General features: G+C 35.3%; 1 protein-coding gene across 2 annotated transcripts in view; it reads right to left on the bottom strand.

Annotated features, from left to right (window-relative positions):
* Positions 1–21,421, bottom strand: part of LOC132731791 (galactose-1-phosphate uridylyltransferase-like) — a 36,896-nt gene extending 15,475 nt beyond the window's left edge. For both annotated transcript variants that reach the window (XR_009625930.1, XM_060718049.1), the window contains exons 1-4: positions 21,274–21,421; positions 20,809–20,978; positions 10,276–10,351; positions 4,009–4,187 (exon numbers count right to left, since the gene is read on the bottom strand). Coding sequence is in view for 1 of the 2 variants with exons in the window: in XM_060718049.1 (XP_060574032.1) it covers positions 4,009–4,187; positions 10,276–10,351; positions 20,809–20,978; positions 21,274–21,292 (444 nt within the window). In the remaining variant the exon portion in view is untranslated. The remainder of the gene's footprint in view (positions 1–4,008; positions 4,188–10,275; positions 10,352–20,808; positions 20,979–21,273) is intronic.
* Positions 21,422–23,029: the final 1,608 nt, after the last annotated feature.

The following is a 23,029-nucleotide window of genomic DNA, read 5'->3' as shown; positions in this document are numbered from 1 at the left end:
GGAGATACCAGCTTACACGCAAAAAATTAAAACCAAGAATTTCTAAGTCGAAAAAGGGGCATAATTAAGTAAAAAAGCAAATCAGAGTTATGGGACTTGTGCCATTATCATCTTAGATAATCACAGGGAACAAGTGTGTGAAGTTTCAATCCATTCCCTTCAGTAGATATAGAGATACCAGCTTACACGCAAAAACTTAACCAAGAATTTCTTAGTCGAAAAAGGGGCATTATTATGTAAAAAAGCAAATCAGAGTTATGGGACTTGTGCCAATCATCTTAGATAATCACAGGGAACAAGTGTGCGAAGTTTCAATCCATTCCCTTCAGTAGATATGGAGATACCAGCTTACACGCAAAAACTTAACCAAGAATTTCTTAGTCGAAAATGGAGCATAATTATGTAAAAAAGCAAATCAGAGTTATGGGACTTGTGCCAATCATCTTAGATAATCACAGAGAACAAGTGTGTGAAGTTTCAATCCATTCCCTTCAGTAGTTATGGAGATACCAGCTTACACGCAATAACTTAACCAAGAATTTCTAAGTCGAAAAAGGGGCATAATTATGTAAAAAAGCAAATCAGAGTTATGGGACTTGTGCCAATCATCTTAGATAATCACAGGGAACAAGTGTGTGAAGTTTCAATCCATTCCCTTCAGTAGTTATGGAGATACCAGCTTACATGCAAAAACTTAACCACAGGGACGCCGACGCTGACAAATGGGTGACTGCATAAGCTAGATTATTCTGCGAATAGTCGAGCTAAAAATGACAAAAGGTCAAACTATGTAAACTAGAAATGTGTCCATAGGACATGGGTGCCCCCACACTCAACTGTTATGTCAATCTTATGACTCTAGGTCAAATATTTTTTGGGCTACATGTGCCACAAGTTGAAAACTAAAAATCTGTTACTAACTATAGGACAAGAACTTTACAAATACTGAATATATCCACAAGTGAACCCAAAGGTACATAAGTACACATGCTGACCATCATTCGGCCTACAGGTCAAATACTTTCTGAGCTATGCATGGACAAGTTGAAAATTGCAATTTATACTAAGTCAAGGACAATAACTCTACAAATACTACATAAATCCACTTGAAAATACCCAGGTGCACAACTACACATGCTGATTATTCCTGTAAAGTTTCATGACTCTAGGTCAAATACTTTTTGAGCTACAGGCGACACAAGCTGAAAATTGCAAATTTTTACTAAGTCAAGGGCAATAACTCTGGAAATACTAAATATATCCAAAAGAAATTCCCAGGTACACAACTACACATGCTGATCAACATTCCTGTAAAGTTTCATGATTCTAGGTCAAATACACAAAATGAGAATGGACGGACTGGCGGATGGACATCCGACCAAATAGCGATAAAGGGCCATTTCTATTGTTATTTTCTTTTGTTTAATAGAGGACCATGTTACAGAAGGTGTCCAAAAGTCTAGAGCCACAAATAGAAGATGATTTTATTTCATTGTTACCTAGCTTAACAAGATTGCATTTGTGAACACTAAATAGTACCAGAAATAGATTTTTTTCTATACAATTGAACTTTGCCATAGCGCAGTAGTGTCTAAAGGTCTTACTTTAGCATGTCAAATGTAAGACAATGTGCAGATATGTTTACTGTTCAAATACAAAGCATATGACCTAAAATCATAAAGCAAACAGGTCATAAAATTAAAACTTTGAATCTTTTGAATTGAATCTTCTTTTAGAAAAAATGCATAACATGTACACATGTATGAAATAGAGAAAATTAGAACAAGAAGTCTAAAACAACAAAATTGATAATGTTGCAAGCTCTGTTTGATTGAACCTGTTCATGGACAGTACTGTTAAGTGCAAACTACTGTCCACACCGCCTAGCACCGGCTTAAGCAGAATTTAACATTTAACATGAACTGGTAAAATTTGGAATTTTGAAACATCTTTAGATGTGTTCATACAGCGGTTATCATGGAACCTTCAATGAGACACTTCTTTGCAATTCCATGAAAAACAGCATGTGGTACCGGAGTATTAGAAAGTGTGTGCCCTAAACGGGAAAACAATGGGCGGAACTAAACAAAATGGAATTTGAAAGGGGATCAGAGGTTATGAAGTCTGCGTATCACAGATAAGATGTTAAAAGACAGTGTATCACATGTAAGACGTTAAAAGACAAAAATAAAAAGCAGACAACATATCCTAAGAGTAATATTGGAACCAACCAACTAGAAATGCCAAATAGTTAAAACTAAAATGTACCACAAACACAACAATAAGGTTGTGCTGAACGATCTTTATAAAAAACATTCCAACATGAGTTGTTTCCCTTTCACAATTAAACTATAATTTGTTTGTTTGTTTGTTTTGGGTTTTACGTCACATCGACACAGTATAGGTCATATCGCGATGTTCCAGCTTTACTGGTGGAGGAAGACCTCAGGTGCCTTTCCGTGCATTATTTCAGGCACGAACGGGCACCTGAGTAGAACCACCGACGTTCCGTAAGCTAGCTGGATAGCTTCCTCACATGAAAGAATCCAAAGTCCCTGTTGGGATTCGAACCCACAGCGGTGAGGGGCAAGTGGTTTGAAGTCAACGACCTTAACCACTCGGCCAAGGACGCCCCAAAAACATAATTTAAAGTAATGCCATGGCCTGGGGCATTTTAACTTTAGCGTCACCTAAAAGGGGCCTATCAAATTAATATAAGCAAACTCGATAAAAAATCTACCTAAGAAAGCTACAGGCAAAAGTTTGGTGATCATCCATCATTACTTCAGTAAAAGATGATGTTTTAAAGTTTTTCTATTTTTAACTCTAGAGGCCCCTAAAAGGAGCCAATAATATAAATATGAGCAAATTTGATAGAAGACTACCTAAGAATGCTACAGACACAGTTTTGTGATCATCCATACATTACTTCAGTAGAGGATGATGTTTAAAGGTTTTTTCTATTTTTAGCTCTAGAGCCCCTAAAAGGGGCTAATCAAATTAATATGAGTAAATTTGATAAAAGACTACCTAAGAATGCTCAGGTTCCCGTTTGTGCCTGAAATACTGCACGGAAGGGCACCTGAGGTCTTCCTCCACCAGTAAAGCTGGAACATCGCGATATGACCTAAACTGTGTTGATGTGACTAAAAAACAAAAAAACAAAACCTAAGAATGCTACATATGAAGTTTGGTGATAATCCATCTATTAGTTCAGTAGAAGAAGACGTTCAAAGGTTTTTTCCATTTCTAGCTCTAGAGACCCCTTAAAGGGGCTCATTAAATTAATATGAGTAAATTTGATAAAAGACTATCTAAGAATGCTACAGAAAAAGTTTGGTGATCATCCATCAATTAGTTCAGTAGAAGAAGACATTTAAAGGTTTTTCTATTTTTAGCTATCTTGACCCTAAAAGGGGCCAATTGTAATGATATGAGGAAATTTAGGTGTGACTGTCACAAAGATGCTATACGGACCAAATTTGAAGTAAAAGATGCTACAGACCAAATTTGAAGTTGGTCAAAATAAAAGAGAAAAAAATATTAAAGAAAATGAAAATTTTAATACTTCCTATATATATGTATTGGAATAATACATTGTGTATTTTGTTTGTTTTTACTTTGGTGGATTGACATATAGATTGTTTTTTTTTGTTTTGGGTTTTACGTCACATCGATACAGTATAGGTCATATCGCGATGTTCCAGCTTTACTGGTGGAGGAAGACCTCAGGTGCCTTTCTGTGCATTATTTCAGGCACGAACTGGCACCTGAGTAGAACCACCGACGTTCCGTAAGCTAGCTGTATTAACATATAGAAGAAATTAACAAAAATGAATCCCCAACAAAAACAATAATTTTGCAGAATTGCTTAATCTCTATATCTCCTTATCTCTATGTGACTTTTTGAAAGTACTGCACTTTTTTTGCACATGCAGTGATTTACATGTTCTATTACCAGTTGTCTAATAAAACTATAAGCTGTAGGGATATTATACAATTACTAACCTGTACCCAGGAGTATTTTTGACCTAGATCTACATTGATGTCAGCCCATTTGTCTACTACAACTCGTATTTCTGGTATTGACATTCTTGGTAAAGTTATATCAGACCACGGGTGGAAGCACATCACCTGGCAAGTGCCCTTTGCATCGCTGCATCTGAACAGTGGATCATCACTACTCTCTGTTAACACAATAAATATATATGCAAATTGAAAATTATCGTTATAAACAATTGCCAAAAATAACAAAATATCTAACATAAGATTCTTAATAGGGGAATTTTTCAATATGTCAGAAATCAAGTCTTAAGAATAATTGGATGAAAAACTCTACCAATAGTACTCATTAGTATTAATAACAAGAGGGCCATGATGGCCCTAGATCACTCATCTGACCCATCAAACTCTTCCTAACAATTACCTAGACAAGCATTCAGACCAAGTTTCATGACAGGTGAGTCAAAAATGTGACCACTGTTAGCTAGGATTATCCATATTTGTGCAGTGTGACCTAGTTTTTAACCCAGGTGACCCATGTTCGAACTTGATCTAGAAAACATAAAAACAAACTTTCAGACCAATTTTCAGGATACTTATCATAACAGTAGCCACTACAGTGTTAACAAGATTTTTCTATTTCTAGCTCCTGTGACCTAGTTTTTCATGCAAGATGACCTATGTTCAAACTCATCCAAGCAATTACCTGGACAAACATCCTGACCAAGTTTGATGATGATTGAGGCAAAAATGTGACCACTAGAGTGTTAACTAGGTTTTTCCATATTTGGGCGGTGTGACCTAGTTTTTCATCCGAGATGACCCATGTTCGAACTTGACCTAAAAATCATCAAAACAAACTTTCAGACCAATTTATAGGATATTTGGATCAGAACAGTAGCCACTAGAGTGTTAACAAAATTTTTCTATTTTTAGCTCCTGTGACCTAGTTTTTCATCCGAGATGACCCATCTTCGACCTCATTTGAGCAATGACCTAGACATGCATACTGACCAAGTTTGATGACAATTGAGTCAAAAATGTGACCACAAGAATGTAAACAAGGTTTTTCTATATTTGGGTAGTGTGACCTAGTTTTTGACCCCAGGTGACCCATATTCAAACTTGACCTAGAAATCAACAAAACAAACTTTCAGACCAACTTACAGGATATTTGGATCAAAACAGTAGCCACTAGAGTGTTAACAAGATTTTTCTATTTTTAGCTCCTGTGACCTAGTTTTTCATCCAAGATGACCCATGTTCCAACTTATCCGAGCTATCAGCTGGACAAGCATCCTGACCAAGTTTGATGATGATTGAGGCAAAAATGTGACCGCTAGAGTGTTAACAAGATTTTTCTATTTTTAGGTCCTGTGACCTAGTTTTTCACTCGAGATGACCCATGTTCAAACTCATCTGAGCTATCAACTAGACAAGCATCCTGACCAAGTTTGATGATGATTGAGGCAAAAATGTGACCACTATAGTGTTAACAAGGTTTTTCTATTTTTAGCTCTTGTGACCTAGTTTTTAATGCTAGGTGACCCATATTCAAACTTGACCTAGAAATCAACAAAACAAACTTTCAGACCAACTTACAGGATATTTGGATCAAAACAGTAGCCACTAGAGTGTTAACAAGATTTTTCTATTTTTAGCTCCTGTGACCTAGTTTTTCATCCAAGATGACCCATGTTCCAACTTATCCCAGCAATTACCTAGACAAGCATCCTGACCAAGTTTGATGACAATTGAGTCAAAAACGTGACCACTAGAGTGTTAACAAGATTTTTCTATTTTTAGCTCCTGTGACCTAGTTTTTCACTCGAGATGACCCATGTTCAAACTTATCCGAGCTATCAGCTGGACAAGCATCCTGACCAAGTTTGATGATGATTGAGGCAAAAATGTGACCGCTAGAGTGTTAACAAGATTTTTCTATTTTTAGGTCCTGTGACCTAGTTTTTCACTCGAGATGACCCATGTTCAAACTCATCTGAGCTATCAACTAGACAAGCATCCTGACCAAGTTTGATGATGATTGAGGCAAAAATGTGACCACTATAGTGTTAACAAGGTTTTTCTATTTTTAGCTCTTGTGACCTAGTTTTTAATGCTAGGTGACCCATGTTCGAACTAATCCAAGCTATCACCTAGACAAGCATCCTGAGTTTGATGATGATTGAGGCAAAAATGTAACCGCTATTGTGTTAACAAGGTTTTTCTATTTTTAGCTCCTGTGACCTAGTTTTATATCCTAGATGACCCATGTTCGAACTAATCCAAGCTATCACCTAGACAAGCATCCTGACCAAGTTTGATGATTATTGAGACAAAAATGTGACCGCTGGAGTGTTAACGAACAATTGTGGACGGAGGACAGACAACGGACATTCAATGACCCTAAAAGCTCACCCTGAGCAAGCTTTTCATTCACGTTTTCCATTAGTTATTTGAGCTTTTCTGACTTTTAACAAGAGAATTACTATATGAATATAAGGAAAATAAATGACCCCCTGGGGCAGGGCCAATTTTGACCCCAGGGCTTTTATTTGAACAAACTTGGTAGACACTCAGTAGAAGATGTTTCATGCCAAATATCTAAGCTCTAACTTTTTGGGTTTTTTAAAAGAAGATATTTAAAGTTTTCTCTTTTGGTTGCCATGGCAACCAGAGTTCTGCATGGAATTGGATTCTTAGAACAATTTTTAAAGGTGACCACCAAAGGAACATTCCTGTGAAGTTTGGATGAAATTGGCTTGGTGATTTATGAGGAGATGTCATTTAAAGTAAAAGTGTACAGACGACGGATGGACTGCTGGACGTTCTAACAGGACAGTAATAATGTGGCTACTCTATTGTTCTCTCTATTGTTCTTTTTAGCCACACAAAAGAAAATAGCCACATAAAAGCATTACGGAATGAATGACATCAAAGAGAAAGAACAGTTACCTATTGTCCTGGACGCCAGATAAAAAGCAATCACAAAAGCTCACCCTGTCTCTTTGTGACAGGTGAGCTAAAGATTAAACAGTTATACAAAAACCTTCAATAGCCAATTTACACATAATACATGTAGCTGAAACATGAAACAATCAAAAGTTCAATCTTTGTTTTAGTAACCATCAATCATTTTAACCTTTTCCCTTATATAAGCTTGTTTCAACGGCTTTTTGCCCCCCCCCCCCCCTTTTCTGAGGCCTCAAACAGTGAAAAAATGTCCTATTTTGGCCCCAAACACTGTTTTTCATTTGAGAAATGTTGTTAAAAAAGTGACCCCCATCCAAATGTTACATCAGGGGGTTGCCAGAAGGGGGATGTTTGGGGGGGTTTGAAAGGGGTGGCAGTCCCCCTCATCGCCAAGAAAATTTTGGACATGTGACAGGCTTAAAATGGCGTCAGGTCGATCTTAGGGTAACTAGTAACCGACGCTGAAAAGCCTTTTACTCTATCTCAATTCATTGAGAAGTTGCAGCACTTTCAAATCAGTTTTGATGGAAAAAAAACAATGCAAAATAGTGATATTTGGCAATTTTGAGACGTCCCCCCGTTGCCATGGTAACAGGAAATTTATGATTGAGCATGCTGTTACAGAGGCTATGGTATAGTCAACATTTGTGCCAAGTTTCATCAGTATTGAAGCATTTTTCATAGTTTCATAGCAGTTTGAACTTGTTACAGGAGGCTTTTCAATGAAAACGATCATTTTTCGCAATATACTCATGGGGTAAAAGGTTAACAGTAACATGTGTTTCAAGTCATCAAAGCCTGGATAATGAAGTAATTAACAACAAGAGCCACTACCGGGCTGGGGCAACACTCCACTTTTATACTTCTTCTAAAAGCAAACAAATAAACGGTTTACACAAATCTTATGTTTCAAAAGTTATGTTTTCCTTTTTGAAAAATATTCAACTTTATCAAATGCTTGTATCTTTACATGTTAATGCAAGACTTTACCTTGAACCCAGCAACCCCAAACTCCATCCAAACTTAAAGGACCACCTTAGGTATGTTCCTTGTAAATATGGGACATAAAAAAATACAATGGCTGTATAAACAAGCAATTATCATAGTATTGCAAGCAATCCGTAAGTCCCTTAATGGTAAGAACCCCAGCAACATTCTGAAGGGCCATTGGCCATTCAATTATGCCGTTGAATGAATGAATGGCATGAATGAACTTAAATCTTTTGAGTTCTTAGTTTGTCTGTATCATAGCAATGTGTTCAGTTTCACTCCCTAGTAAGGAAATTATGTTTATACAACAGATAATCAAAAGGTCCAATTTTACTCAGGATGAATAAGTATAACTAATGTTTCAACTTTTTTCTATTTTAAGTAAATTTGTTGGAAACGTTCTTTAAAAGTGATCTCAGGGAAACAGTTTTTATGAAAGACAGACAGATGGACTGCAGGACACTCTTATGTTAATTTTTTAAACATCCATCTAGCCCTTGACTCACAATATTGGTAATTTCGTTATGGAAACTTCATGGGTACATGGAAGTGTTCAATTATGGAAAAAAGCACTAGAAATGTGTCCATAGGACACGGGTGCCCCAACCGCACCACTGTTCTGTCAATCTTATGACTCTAGGTCAAATATTTTTTGAAAACTAAAAATCTTTTACTAAGTAAAGGGCAAGAACAAATACTGAATAAATCCACAAGCAAAACCCAAGGTGCATAAGTACACATGCTGACCAACATTCTTGTAAACTTTCAGGCCTACAAGTGAAATACTTTTTGAGCTATGCTTGAACAAGTTGAAAATTGCAAATTTATACTAATGTAAGTCAAGAGCAATAACTCTAACAAAACTGAAAAAAATCCACATGCAAAGTCCCAGGTGTATAGCTTCACAGTGATGTGAATCATTATTCCTGTAATTTAGTGATGTTGATCATTATTCCTGTAAAGTTGGTTGATTCTAACTCAAGCACTCAAGGAACAAATAACAACATAATGAAACGGTTTTTTACTAAGCCAAGGGAAATAACTCTACAAATACTGGATAAATCCAAAAGCAAAACCCCAGGTGCAAATCTAAATATGCTGAGCAACCTTCCCGTAAGGTTTAACGACTCTATGTCAAATCCTTTTTGAGTTACATGGGACACAAGTTGAAAATTGCAAAAAATTTCTAAGTCAAGGGCAATAACTCTAAAAATACTAAATACATCCAGATGAAAATACCAGGTGCACAACTGCACATGCTGATCAATATTCCTGTGAAGTTTCATGACTCTATGTCAAATACTTTTTGAGTTACATGCGACACAAGTTGAAAATTGCAAAATTTATTAAGTTAAGGGCAATAACTCTAAAAATACTAAATGAATCCAGATGAAAATACAAAGGTGCACAACTACAAATGCTGATCAACATTCCTGTAAAGTTTCTTGACTGAAGGTCAAATACTTTTTGAGTTACATGCGACACAAGTTGAAAATTGCAAAATTTTAGTAAGTCAAGGGCAATAACTCTAAAAATACTAAAAATATCCAGATGAAAATATCCAGGTGCACAACAACACATGCTGATCAACATTCCTGTAAAGTTTCATGACTCTAGGTCAAATACTTTTTGAGTAACATGCGACACAAGTTGAAAATTGCAAAATTTTACTAAGTCAAGGGCAATAACTCTGAAAATACTAAAAATATCCAGACAAAAATACCCAGGTGCACAACTACACATGCTGTTCAACATTCCTGTAAAGTTTCATGACTCTATGTCAAATACTTTTTGAGTAACATACGACACAAGATGAAAATTGCAAAATTTTACTAAGTCAAGGGCAATAACTCTGAAAATACTAAAAATATCCAGACAAAAATACCCAGGTGCACAACTAAACATGCTGTTCAACATTCCTGTAAAGTTTCATGACTCTAGGTCAAATACTTTTTGAGTAACATGCGACACAAGATGAAAATTGCAAAATTTTACTAAGTCAAGGGCAATAACTCTGAAAATACTAAAAATATCCAGACAAAAATACCCAGGTGCACAACTAAACATGCTGTTCAACATTCCTGTAAAGTTTCATGACTCTAGGTCAAATACTTTTTGAGTTACGTGGGACACAAAAGTGAAAGGACGCAAGGACGGAAGGACAAGGGTAAATCTAAATGCCCGCCACTAAAGTGGGGGCACAAAAATAATGAAGACTTTGTGATAAATAGTTTTCAAGATAATGAGACATTGGTTAGACTGTACAGCTGTACTTCCTACTCTTGAACAGAAATTTAAATATGATTTTACCTGGGACAGGACCTTCCTCTAGTAAAGCTGGGAAATCATTCGTAAACAAGAATGTACTGTCATAATCAGGATTCACCTAGAAAATAAAAACAGAACTCTTCTATAAGTGACACATACCTTACATGAAGCTTACAGTTTGGGAATTCTGAAAGTTTTACACATAAATCTCTCCTTGTATCAGAATAAGTGATGAATGACATCGTAATTTGGGAATAATTTAAAATAAAATAATATGTATGTTATTTTGCTAAACATGTAATATTAATAATGACAATATTCAGTTCTATAAAAAATACAATAATTGCACAACACTATTTAAAGGGACTCCACTGAGGTTTAAAAGCCTAAAAACTTAACATTTGATTTGCTTACATAAATGAGCTGGGGTACTTTAAACATAAATATATGCAAAGATAGTTAAGAGATATACTTTGAAATAAAATTGAAAAGCATATTTTTATGCTTTTCTTAGCCCGTTTTAAGTAAAAAGCGTTTAAACGCTTTTCATTTTGGGTCATTTTTTTACATTTGGAATAATTATTCTGGAAAAACGAAGTGCGCAAATGATCTGAAATTTTGCACAAAGATAAATGGTCTCAACCTACATCATATGGTACATTTATCAGGAAAAATATTGTCAGTCCCATCATGTGAAAAAAAAAACCTCAGTGGAGTCCCTTTAAGTTGCAACATAAGAACTAGAAATGTGTCCATAGGACATGGGTGCACCTAAACGCCACTATTCTGTCAATCTTATTACTCTAGGTCAAATATCTTTTGGACTACATGTGCCACAAGTTGAAAACTAAAAATCTTTTACTAAGTAAAGGGCAAGAACTTTACAAATACTGAATAAATCCACAAGCAAAGCCTAAGGTGCATAAGTACACATGCTGACCAACATTCTTGTAAACTTTCAGGCCTACAAGTCAAATACTTTTTGAGCTATACATGAACAAGTTGAAAATTGCAAATTTATACTAAGTCAAGGGCAATAACTCTAACAAAACTGAAAGAAAATCCACTTGCTAAACCCCAGGTGCATACCATCACAGCAAAACCCCAGATGCATAGCATCACAGTGATGTTGATCATTATTCCTGTAAAGTTGGTTGATTCTAATTCAACCACTCCAGGAACAAATAGCACAATATAATGGAATAGTTTTCACTAAGTCAAGGGCAATAAATATGACAAAACAAAATAAATCCACAAGTGAAACCCCAGGTGCACAAATTCACATGCTGAGCAACATTCCTGTAAAGTTTCATGAAACTACATTTTGAGTTACATGTGACACAAGTTGAAAATCGTTTTTAGGAAGTCAAGGGCAATAACTCTAAAAATACTAAACATATCAACATGAAAACACCCAGGTGTACAACTACACATGCTGATCAACATTCCTGTAAAGTTTCATGACTCTAGTTCAAATACTTTTTGAGCTACATGTGTAACAAGTTGAAAATTGCAAATATTTACTAAGTCAAGGGCAATAACTCTAACAAAACAGAATAAATCGACAAGCCAAACCCCAGGTGCACAACTAAAATGCTGTAAGGTTTCTTGACTCTAGATCAAATACTTTTTGAGATATGTGCGACACAAGTTGATAATTACAAATTTTTACTAAGTCAAGGGGAATAACTCTAAAAATACTAAATATATCCACACAAAAATACCCAGGTGCACAACTACACATACTGAGCAACATTCCTGTAAAGTTTTATGACACTATGTCAAATATTTATTGAATTAAGTGACACAAGTTGAAAATTGTAAATTTTTACTAAGTCAAGGGCAATAACTCTAAAATACTAAATATATCCACACGAAAATACCCAGGTGCACAACTACACATGCTGATCAACATTACTATAAAGTTTCATGAAACTAGGTCAAATACATATTGAGTTACGTGCGACACAAGTTGAAAATTGTAAATTTTTACTAAGTCAAGGGCAATAACACTAAAAATACTAAATATATCCACATGAAAATACCCAGGTGCACAACAGCCTATATTTCATGACTACATCAAAGGACAACACAGTAAGACATTTTGTCAAAATCTAGGTCAGCTGAAATCAAAGTTCACTTTACATCTTAATCTGTGCACATGGTTCAAGTTTCATAGCTGTACATCAAATGACAAGAAAGTAGGTCACAACATCAAAATCTAGGTCACCTGATATCAAAGTTCAATTTTACAACTAAAACTGTGCACATCAGACTTTCTGAAAGTTGAAAAAAACTGTCAGACATTCGGTCTGATAAACCATGAAAATCTGTCGGACCGAAACGAAATCTGTCAGACCGAATAAAATTGATCAAAATCAAAGAAAAACTTGTGTTTGTATTTCTAAGTCACTTTTTGGTTTTATTTTTTTCGCCGTAAAAATCGGCACATTCTGTACAGCGCATTTTCATCTCCTCCCTGTCATACACCAACAATTCATGGTCCTGCTTCCATTTTTCATTAAATTTTGTCCCAGATCTAATTTTTTCATCCTTTTATTGTTGTTCTGCGCGCTCCTCTGACTTAGATTTTCGTTTTTTCCCAGGTTTGGCACCTTAAGGAACGCCATTTTGTATACATGCGGCTTGGATAAAAGCCGGACAGTCGGACCTGATCAAAATTTATGTCCGTCCGACCGACGTATTTCGGGAATTCTGGCACATGGTCAAAATTTCTTTGCTGTACATCAAAGGACAAGAAAGTAGGTCACTGTCCCCTTGGGCAAGGCAAAATTTTGGACCCAAGGGTTTAATTCAAAACAATCTTGATACAGGTCCACCAAACAACATTTCAAGTCAAATATCTAAGCTGTAGCTTTCTCCCATTCAGAAAACATTTGTTTTATTTTTACTATGTGTACATAATGAGAATCACTGCCCCCGGGCAGGGCCAATTTTGACACCAGGGGAAAAATTTGAACAACTTTGGTAGAGGACCTATAGATGATATTATATAGCAAACATCAAAGCTCTAATCCTTGTACCTTCAGACAAAAATATTTTTTATTTTTTTAACATAATGAAAATCAATGACTCCCGGGCGGAACCAATTTTGACCCCAAGGCTATAATTTGAACAATCTTGCTAGAAGTTAACTTCACAATGTTCATGCAAAATATCTAACCTCTAGCATTTGTCAATTGCTAAAAGAATTTTTTTTTAAAGTTTTTACTATAAGTTTTTACTATATACATATAAGGAAAACCAATGACCCCCGGGGCGGGGCCGATTTTGACCCCAGGGCTATAATTTGAACAGTCTGGGTAGAGGTCTACCAGACAATGCCTTATGCAAAATATCTAAGCTCTAGGCCTTTTGGGTCTTTACAAGAAGGTATTTTAAGTTTTTACTATATGTACATATAGTGAAAATCAATGACCCCCAGGGCCGGGCCGATTTTGACCCCAGGGCTATAATTTGAACAATCTTGGTAGAGGTCTACCAGACAATGCCTTATGCAAAATATCTAAGCTCTAGGCCTTTTGGGTCTTTACAAGAAGGTATTTTAAGTTTTTACTATATGTACATATAGTGAAAATCAATGACCCCCGGGCGGGGCCGATTTTGACCCCAGGGCTATAATTTGAACAATCTTGGTAGAGGTCTACCAGACAATGCCTTATGCAAAATATCTAAGTTCTAGGCCTTTTGGGTCTTTACAAGAAGATTTTTTAAATTTATTCTTAGAATTCCTTTTGGTTGCCATGGCAACCAGATTTCTGCATGGAATGAAATTCTTTGAACAACTTTGGAAGCCCTTCACTCAAGGATCAATCCTGCCAAGTTTGGTTGAAATTGGACTAGTGGTTTTTCACAAGAAGATTTTTTAAGTTCACTATATAATCTATTTAACATAAACACACACAAACAAACAAACACACACACACACAGGTGAATCGCTATATGCCACCGCATCGCAGATGCTATGCCACAGCATCGCAGATGCTGCGGTGGCATAAAAAATAAATTTATTAACATAAATTCCCAGTTCAAGGGGAAATTATTCTGGAAATAGTCATGCTAGAGATATGAAACTTGTCACACAACATGTGTGTAATGACAAGAAATATATAGAAGTTATAATATTTCTTAAAGAAAATTCTAAGTCCAAAGGGAGACAAATATGAAAATATTGCTTCAAGAGTTATGAACCTTGTCACATAAGATGTGGTTGATGATAAGGAATATGTTTTTGAAGTTTGAGGTAGATACCTTTAAAACTAAAGAAGTTATAGTAAAAGCAACATTTCTCAAGTAAAAAATTAAGTTCATCGGGAGATAATTTGTGCAATATTGGTGCTAGAGTTATCAACCTTGTCACATAAGATGTGGTTAGTGATAAGGAACATATATTTTGAAGTATGCAGTTGATCCCTTAAGAAACTAGAACTCCACGAGCTGGATGTGTCGCATTGTGAACAATATGGTTTAGGAGAAATGGCCAGGTGAAAATCAACAAACGGCAATAACTCAAAAAATAAGAAATGCAGAGCAGCAGTTTCTAAGCACTGCACTTCTTATCAATGAGATATATCATCCTATTAAGTTTCAAGTCTTTAGCTTTTATAATTTATGAGAAATGGCCTGGACAAAAATAAAGTACAAAAATTAACAAAGGGCAATAACTCAAAAAATAAGAAATGCAGAGCACCAGTTCTTAGGCACTGCACTTCTTCTTAATGAGATCTATCATCCTATGAAGTTTCAAGTCCATAGCTTTTATACTTTAGGAGAAATGGGCCGGACAAGAATACAGTATGAAAATTAACAAAGGGAACTCCTACTTTTTGTGCTTGGGAGTTTCAAGACTCCTTTGACATTCTCCCAACCAAAAAAAAAAAAAAAAAAATCCCTACCCTCCTAATTTTTTGGACCAATGTTTCCTGAATCAGACATATTTTTTTTTTTGGCCTAACTCAAAAGATAAGAAGTGCAGCGTACCGGTTCTTGTGCAATGCACTTCAGGTCATTATAAGAAGCATGCATACCAAGTTTGAAGTCAATCCAACTTATAATGACTGACTTATAAGCTTAAGGGGACGCTGACACCAACAAAGACGCCAACAACAATCCGACAAAAGTAACCCCTATATGTCGCAATCTAAACCCTAGCTATTGGGGTTTTTCAAAGAAGATTTTTTAAGTTTTTGCTATACACATATAAGAAAAATCAATGACCCCCGGGGCGGGGCCAATTTTGACCCCAGGGCTTTTATTTGAACAAACTTTGTAGACACCCATTAGAACATGTTTCATGTTAAATATCTAAGCTCTAGCACTTTGGGTTCTTTAAAAGAAGATTTTTTAAGTTTTTACTTTATGCATATAGGGAAAATCAATGACCCCCTTTGGGCGGGGCCAATTTTGACCCTAGGTTTTTTTATTTGAACAAACTTGGTAGACACTCACTAGAAGATGTTTCATGCCAAATATCTAAGCTCTAGCTCTTTGGGTTTTTTAAAAGAAGATATTTAAAGTTTTTTCTTTCGGTTGCCATAGCAACCAGAGTTCTGCATGGAATTAAATTCTTTGAACAATTTTTAAAGGTGACCACCAAAGGAACATTCCTGTGAAGTTTGGATGAAATTGGCTTAGTGGTTTATGAGGAGATGTCATTTAAAGTAAAAGTTTACGGACGGACGGACGCCGGACAACGGACGAAAAGCGATCACAAAAGCTCACCCTGTCACTTTGTGACAGGTGAGCTAAAAAGATAGAGTGAACTAGAAATGTGTCATCATGCCACGGATGCCCCCACATGCAGCCAAAATTTCAGATGTTATAATATTTAGTTCCAAATTTGTTTGCACAAATTATTTTTTTCGTTTTAAGTTCAAAGCCCTTAAAACTATTCAATGTTAACACAAACCATTTTTATACAATGTTAAAGGCACTGAAATTATTTAAACTTAACCTTTTGTAAATTGCATATTGCATATTTGTAGCCAAAATAATGGCCACATACATTTCCACAAAAGTATGAGTGCTGAAACTGAAAATTCAAAATTTTTCCAACATTCAAGAAAGATAAGTTTGTCCAAAATCATTGAACCACGACCAAATTCAAACTTGAACTGCTTATTCCTAAGATGTATCATTCAACTCAAATTTGAGTTGAATGTGTACAACCTTTGGGGAGATAATGAACGGAAATTTAAATTTCTGATTTTTTTTCAAAGTTCAAGAGGGATAACTCTGTCAGCTATCATCAAACCATGACCAAATTCGAAATTGACCAATGCATTCTTATGACATATTCATATCTTTAATTTGAATTGAATATGTTGGGGAGATAATGAATGGGAACTGAAAATTTCCTTTTTTCAAAGTTAAAGGGGCATAACTCTGCCAAAAATAATTGAACCATGACAAAATTCAAACTTGAACTGTGCATTTCTTTGATGTATCCATATGTCAAAATTGAGTTGAATGGGTAATACTGTTGGGGAGATAATGAACGGAAACTGAAAATTTCATATTATTTTCAAAGTGAAAGGGGCATAACTCTGCCAAAAAATCATCGAACCATGACCAAATTCGAACTTGACCTGCCTATTTCTTTGACGTATCCATCTGTCAAGTTTGAGTTGAATGTGTTGTACCGTTGGGGAGATAATGAATGGAAACTGAAAGAAACTGAAAATTTCATATTATTTTCAAAGTAAAAGGGTCATAACTCTGCCAAAAAATCATCGAACCATGACTAAAATCGAACTTGACCTGTCTTTTCTCATGACATATCCATATGTCAAATTTGAGTTGAATGTGTGCAACCGTTACTTAGAAAATGAACGGAAACTGATGATGACGGAATGACAGAATGAAGGAAGGACGGAACAGGGTAACACTATATGCCCCGGCCATTATATGGCGGGGGCATAAAAATATTTTACTGCACCAAAATTTTTCTGAAATCTGGATGTGGACGCCAACACTTGGGCAGTTAGGACAGCTCTTCATATACTTTGTATAGTTGAGCTAATATAACACACACACAGATGAATAACTATAAGCCACCCCATCGCAGATGCAGCGGTGGCATAAAAAAGGCAGCATTTGAAATTATCTTTGTCTTGAAGACAAGATGTTTTATGATTGATCCATAAATAAAAGTTTTTAGATTGAATTTGTGAAAATCAAAGACATTATTTTATAAAACACTGTTTGTTCTTTATAGCACCCAGTGCCGTTTAAACAATATTTTCTACAAAAATATCTGAAGTAGGCAAAACATACATATAAATTGTAAATAAATTAATTTTTTCTTCCTCTACAAATTCACATAATTTCATCACTAAAACTTTTAAATATCCATTAGTATAAACATGAAAATGTTAAACCAGAGACTGATAAGCAGCTCTAAAAATAAAGTTTTCTTATCCAGACCCACAATCAGGTAAGATTTACTTGCTCTTGGTGTTGATTAATTTCCACCACCTTATTTTAGTATGTTAAAAGTTATCGGAGATTTAACATTACAAAATGTATACATTAAATTTTTCAGTAGGTCAATCATTTTGATAACATTATGTCATTGTTTAAATCACAGTAAATGGTGTTACACTCTAGTTCTTTCATGTTTCATTTAAAATTACCAAATGTTATATTGCTCATTTTAAATATTTATCATTACTTTGTAACTTAATTTATTTTTTTTACAACAAACAGGAGCATGTAGAAAATGATAATTGTTTCAGATGTATGCATATATTTTAACGAACATTAGTGACTTTTTGTAGAAATGAGTAAAATGTTGTTCTGATTTGCGAAAAAATCTACAGAATTAAGATATTTTGCACAAAACTTTGTTGTTTAGTTGTATTACTTAAAAATGTCACATGGAAATATGCCATTACCATGAAATAAGTGATGACACGAAATTAGAGATGTTGACTATAACATATAGGTCTCACTTACTCCGACCACCCTGGTAAGTTACTGGGATGATCCGGGGGGAAATTATTGTTGCGGTTATAATTACCTCTGCAGCACTACGGTAATTCCAAACTTGCCACCAAAGATGCATTTCGGACCATCCAGGCAGAGCCCAGGTGAAGCTACGGTTCATGCCGGTGCTTCCCGGTCGTTCCCAGATGATGCCAGAAGAGCCCCGGTCAATCCGGGCAGAGCACCACAGATCCTAGGACAATCCAAGCAGAGCCTCAGTGGATTGAAAATGCACGAAAATGATTACATTGATACATAATTTTTATTTAATTTCCGTGGTGTAACCCTGGTCGTTCCTGGCAGAGCTAAGGATGAAACCGGCAAAGCTATACTTCCCGGATCACCCTGGACCACCCCGGTGATATTAAATATTTTATTCCATCTGCAGTCCAATGCCGGATGTTCCCGGATCATCCGGGACGTTGCTAGCACAGTTACGGATGTACTCCGGTTGTACCCAGACGTCTACCGGGCTCTGCCAGGATGTAAGTGAGACTGTAGCTTTATTGGTCTTAGTTGCCATTTAATGATTACATGTATTTCATCCAATTTTGGCAAATACTATATAGTCATTTTTTCAATGCAAATTCAAGTTGGCTGAAAATCTCAAAAAAATGTGAACTTGCCAGAGAATGTTATGGTTGATACTGATTTAAAGTGCACGATGCCATAGTTTCCTTTCCATGTCATTTAAAGCTCCATTGTTAAACAATGAAAGGTAGTGATGAAAATATTTAAAAGGTAATACAAGTCAGGCTTGTAATACGTCGGTCCGACGGACATGTCCAATAAATTTTGATTAGGTCTGACGACTTTTTATTCCGGATAGGTCCGACTGTCCGGCTTTTATCCAATTGGCATGTATATATATACAAAATGGCGTCGCTAAAGGTGCCAAACGTGGGAATAAATGAAAATCTACGTCAAAGGAGCACGCAGAACAGCAGTAAAAGCATAAAAAGAATTGACCTGAGACAAAATTTAATGAAAAATGGAAGCAGGACGGTGAATCGTTGGTGTATGACAGGGAGATGAAAATGCGCTATACGGACTGTGCCGATTTTTACGGCGAAAAAATTAAAACCGAAAAGTTTCTTAGAAATACAAACACAAGTTTTCCTTTCATTTTGATTAATTTTATTCAGGGCCGGCAAAATCTGATTTTGACTTACTTGTCCGTTTTTATTAGAAGCATTTTTAACTTGTCCGTATGAGTCACTATGATATTTACATAGTTAATTCTTGAAAATTTTCACTTGTCCGTACAGGCTGTGGGACAACCTGGGCAATACAGACAATTGATTTTGCCAGCCCTGTTTTATTCAGTTTGACAGATTTCGTTTCGGTCCGACAGATTTTCATGGTTTGTCAGACCGAATGTCTGACACTTTTTTTAACTTTTGGGAAGTCTGACAAGTATGGCTGCTTTTCCTTAAGTCGTGGGTTTTCCTTGAGTCGTGGGTGGGTTAAAATCGTAGATGACTTTTTGTATGGTTAAAAATGTATTTTAATTATATATATTTCTTATAATTTGTTGTTAAAAAGTTGTAAATACTGTAATAATCGAATAATTTGGCCATTTGTATGGTTTGTTTACATTTTTTGACGACAACAACAACAACCTACTGGTTTCCGGTGTTTGGAACAGGTGCGACTTCATTTCGCGCCAAAATTGGGCCCACAGAAAGTCTCACTGAACTATTAATTGAAATATAAACTAACACTTGGTCATCGGCATCATTATATCTATTATCGATCCATTATCCATCTTGAATAAAATTTTGAAATCACTTGTTGTATCTCCGTCTTTTTGCAACTAGTTGTGTTTGTTTATAAAGCCAAATGAACTGTATAGGATACATTTGAAAACCACATTGCCTCATTTAAATATCATTTGCAATTGTTGCTACAATTTTGTTAATGTATAAAAGATTTTGAAGGCAGAATGAAAGTTGCCCTGACGTTTTATTTTAGTTTCATTACAAACTCTAATAGATCTTTTTGAAGACTGTTAAGTACCGAATAAATTAATCAAATCTGACTCTAAATCGCTAAAGATAGAAGTTTCTAGTCATATAATGATGTTTAATAAATTGGTATGGTAACTTGAAATAGTTCACTGAGATTTGACAAATGTTTTCTTACACTACTGTTGACATACATGTAAGCCACGACTCAAGGAAAAGCAAAATGCATGTGAATGTAAAATGGTACCTATATAAAATGAGTTAGATAATTGGAAATAAGTCTTATGGGATGCATAAAAGATCATGACAGTGCAAAATACAAATAGTTCAACATTTTCTGGTAATTTCCATGCTTGTTCCTGTGACGTCATCATACGTCACTGGTCTATTTTTAGAAATGCCCACGACTCTTGGTAAATAAAGCATAATTATTACCAGTAATATATAAATTTTTTGGCCGAGTTGACATGTGCTCATCTGGTATAGGGCGGAAATTACTTTAGGCGCAGTTAGTTTTTAAGGGTTGGTTGAACCGGATTCATTCCCCTGGGACTGAGCTGGGAATACAATTAACTGTTACACAATGAAGACCCAATACTACCTTCCCATTAGGCCTTGTGTTCCCAGGACAAAGAGGATTTTTTGAGTCATGCCTTGGTATGTCTGCTTCTTCTGGTTTTTCAACATGACCTGCCCAAGGTCTCTTCATCCGGTGAGGACAGACCAATACCCAGTCGTCCCGAAGAGGATTGTAACGTAAATGCTGATGATCTGAAGTAACAATCATTATATATCATCAAAGTGTTCTTTTTTCAGTATTATCATAATCGGTAATATTGCTCAATATATATTCACATGACACGTCATTTTCTTATGTCCAAATTTTCTATATCCGACCACTGTTTTACAAAAAAATAAACACAAATTAAATGCATATCCTACTGTAATCTATAATAATAACAAAAAGTTTTTAACTCCCCTCTGTTGTAATTAACAGAAAAAAATCATTTTTTTATTTGAAAATCAAATAAATGTGAATCTTAACGGAAAATAATCACGTAAACACCTTGAGGGTCAAATGACATGTTGTTGTGGTTGTTGTTGTTGTTGTTGGGGGTAGGTATACTTTGCAGACGACTCTGCAGGCAAGTTAAACATCAATCGCAAAGTTCTACTCGGCCCTTTCCGTCAGTCTTCGGAGTTATTATAGATAATAGCCGAGGCAGTTCCGAATGGTTAAATTGCAGTGAAGGGTTTTAAATTTTGCAGATTATATAGGGGGTGTTTAATGTGTGAATGGGCAATTATTTTAATGCCATCTAGAAAGATCTATAATTATTTGCAAATTTGAAAAATAATGACGTTGTTTTTGTTTTTTTTAGAATAATAGATCTATACAGTATGCTTTCATAAAAAATATAAGAATTTATTATATACTTATAAATGAAATATTGAGAAATATTGATGAAATAAAATGCGTATTTTCATTTTCCGTATTTTCACTGTAAAAATTTATTTTTCACTGCAGTGAAACATATTTTCCGTATTTTCACTGGTGTCTTGCCGGACTACTTTCTTTTAAATTCTGCCAGTACACAAAATTTAAGGGTAAGTCTTTTAAACTGTAATGTCAAAAAAGAGAAAATGTATATAATAAACAGAAAATTCAAGTTTTTTCTATAAATACATGATTTATTTTCATCTTGTGGCATGAAAATTACCATATTTCACTCGTGGCTACCGCCACTCATGAAATATTTATTTTCATACCACTCGATGAAAATAAATCATGTATTTATAGAAAAAACTTGAATATCCTCTATATAATTTTTAAAAAAAACCACTAAATAATTGCATGAGACAATAACAAACAAACAATTAATTGACTTGTATCCAAATTTAAACTAGAACTATCACTAAATGTGATTAATACCCCCACAAGACTGCTTCGGAAATGAGGATGTTACTAGTAACAGAATACCTTGTTAAAGAATTGAAATATAGAGTTATGGTTGTTGGCAATTAAAGATAGTTGTGGTTCTTATATGTTGCATTTCCTTTCAACGTGGTTGGCCATTGATGAAGTTTAATTGAATTACTCTGTAGTAAGTCCAGAAATACAAAGAAAAGGAACAAAGGGCAATAACTCTATAAATACTGAAGATAGAGTTATCGTTCTTGTGCACTGCACTTCCTCTTATTGTGCTTGACCATTGTATGAAGTTGTTTTGAATTCCAACCAGTCTGTTTTAAGTTATGCTCCTGACAAGGAAAAGTATCAAAGGGCAGTAACTCAGTATTTTGTCAAAATGGAGTTATGGCTCTTGTGCACTGCACTTCCTTTTAATGTCCTTGACAACTGTATGAAGTTGTATTGAATTCCAAACAGTAGTTTTCAAGTTATGCTCTGGACAAGGAAAAGTAACAAAGGGCTCTGTTATTAGTCAAGATGGAGTTATGGTTCTTGTGCACTGCACTTTCTATCAATGTGCTTGACCATTGTATGAAGTGTATTGAATTCCAACCATTAAGTCTTCAAGTTATGGTCCAGACAAAAAAGGCAATGGAAAAGTAACAAAGGGCAATAACTCTGTAATTACTTTAGATAGAGTTATGATTCTTGTGCACTGCACTTCCCCTTATTGTGTTTGACAATTGTATGAAGTTGTTTTGAATTCCAACCAGTAGTTTTCAAGTTATGCCCCGGACAAGGAAAAGTAACAAAGGGCAGTAACTCTGTAATTAGTCAAGATAGAGTAAAGGTTCTTATGCACTGCACTTCCTCTCAATGTGCTTGACCATTGTATGTAGCTATATTGAAT

The sequence above is a fragment of the Ruditapes philippinarum genome, unplaced genomic scaffold (genome assembly GCF_026571515.1).
Source record: "Ruditapes philippinarum isolate M1 unplaced genomic scaffold, ASM2657151v2 ctg63_1_1_1_1, whole genome shotgun sequence".
NCBI classification, from domain to species: domain Eukaryota; kingdom Metazoa; phylum Mollusca; class Bivalvia; order Venerida; family Veneridae; genus Ruditapes; species Ruditapes philippinarum.
Note: the sequence above shows the minus strand (reverse complement) of the source record. Positions and strands in the feature narration are given on the sequence as shown.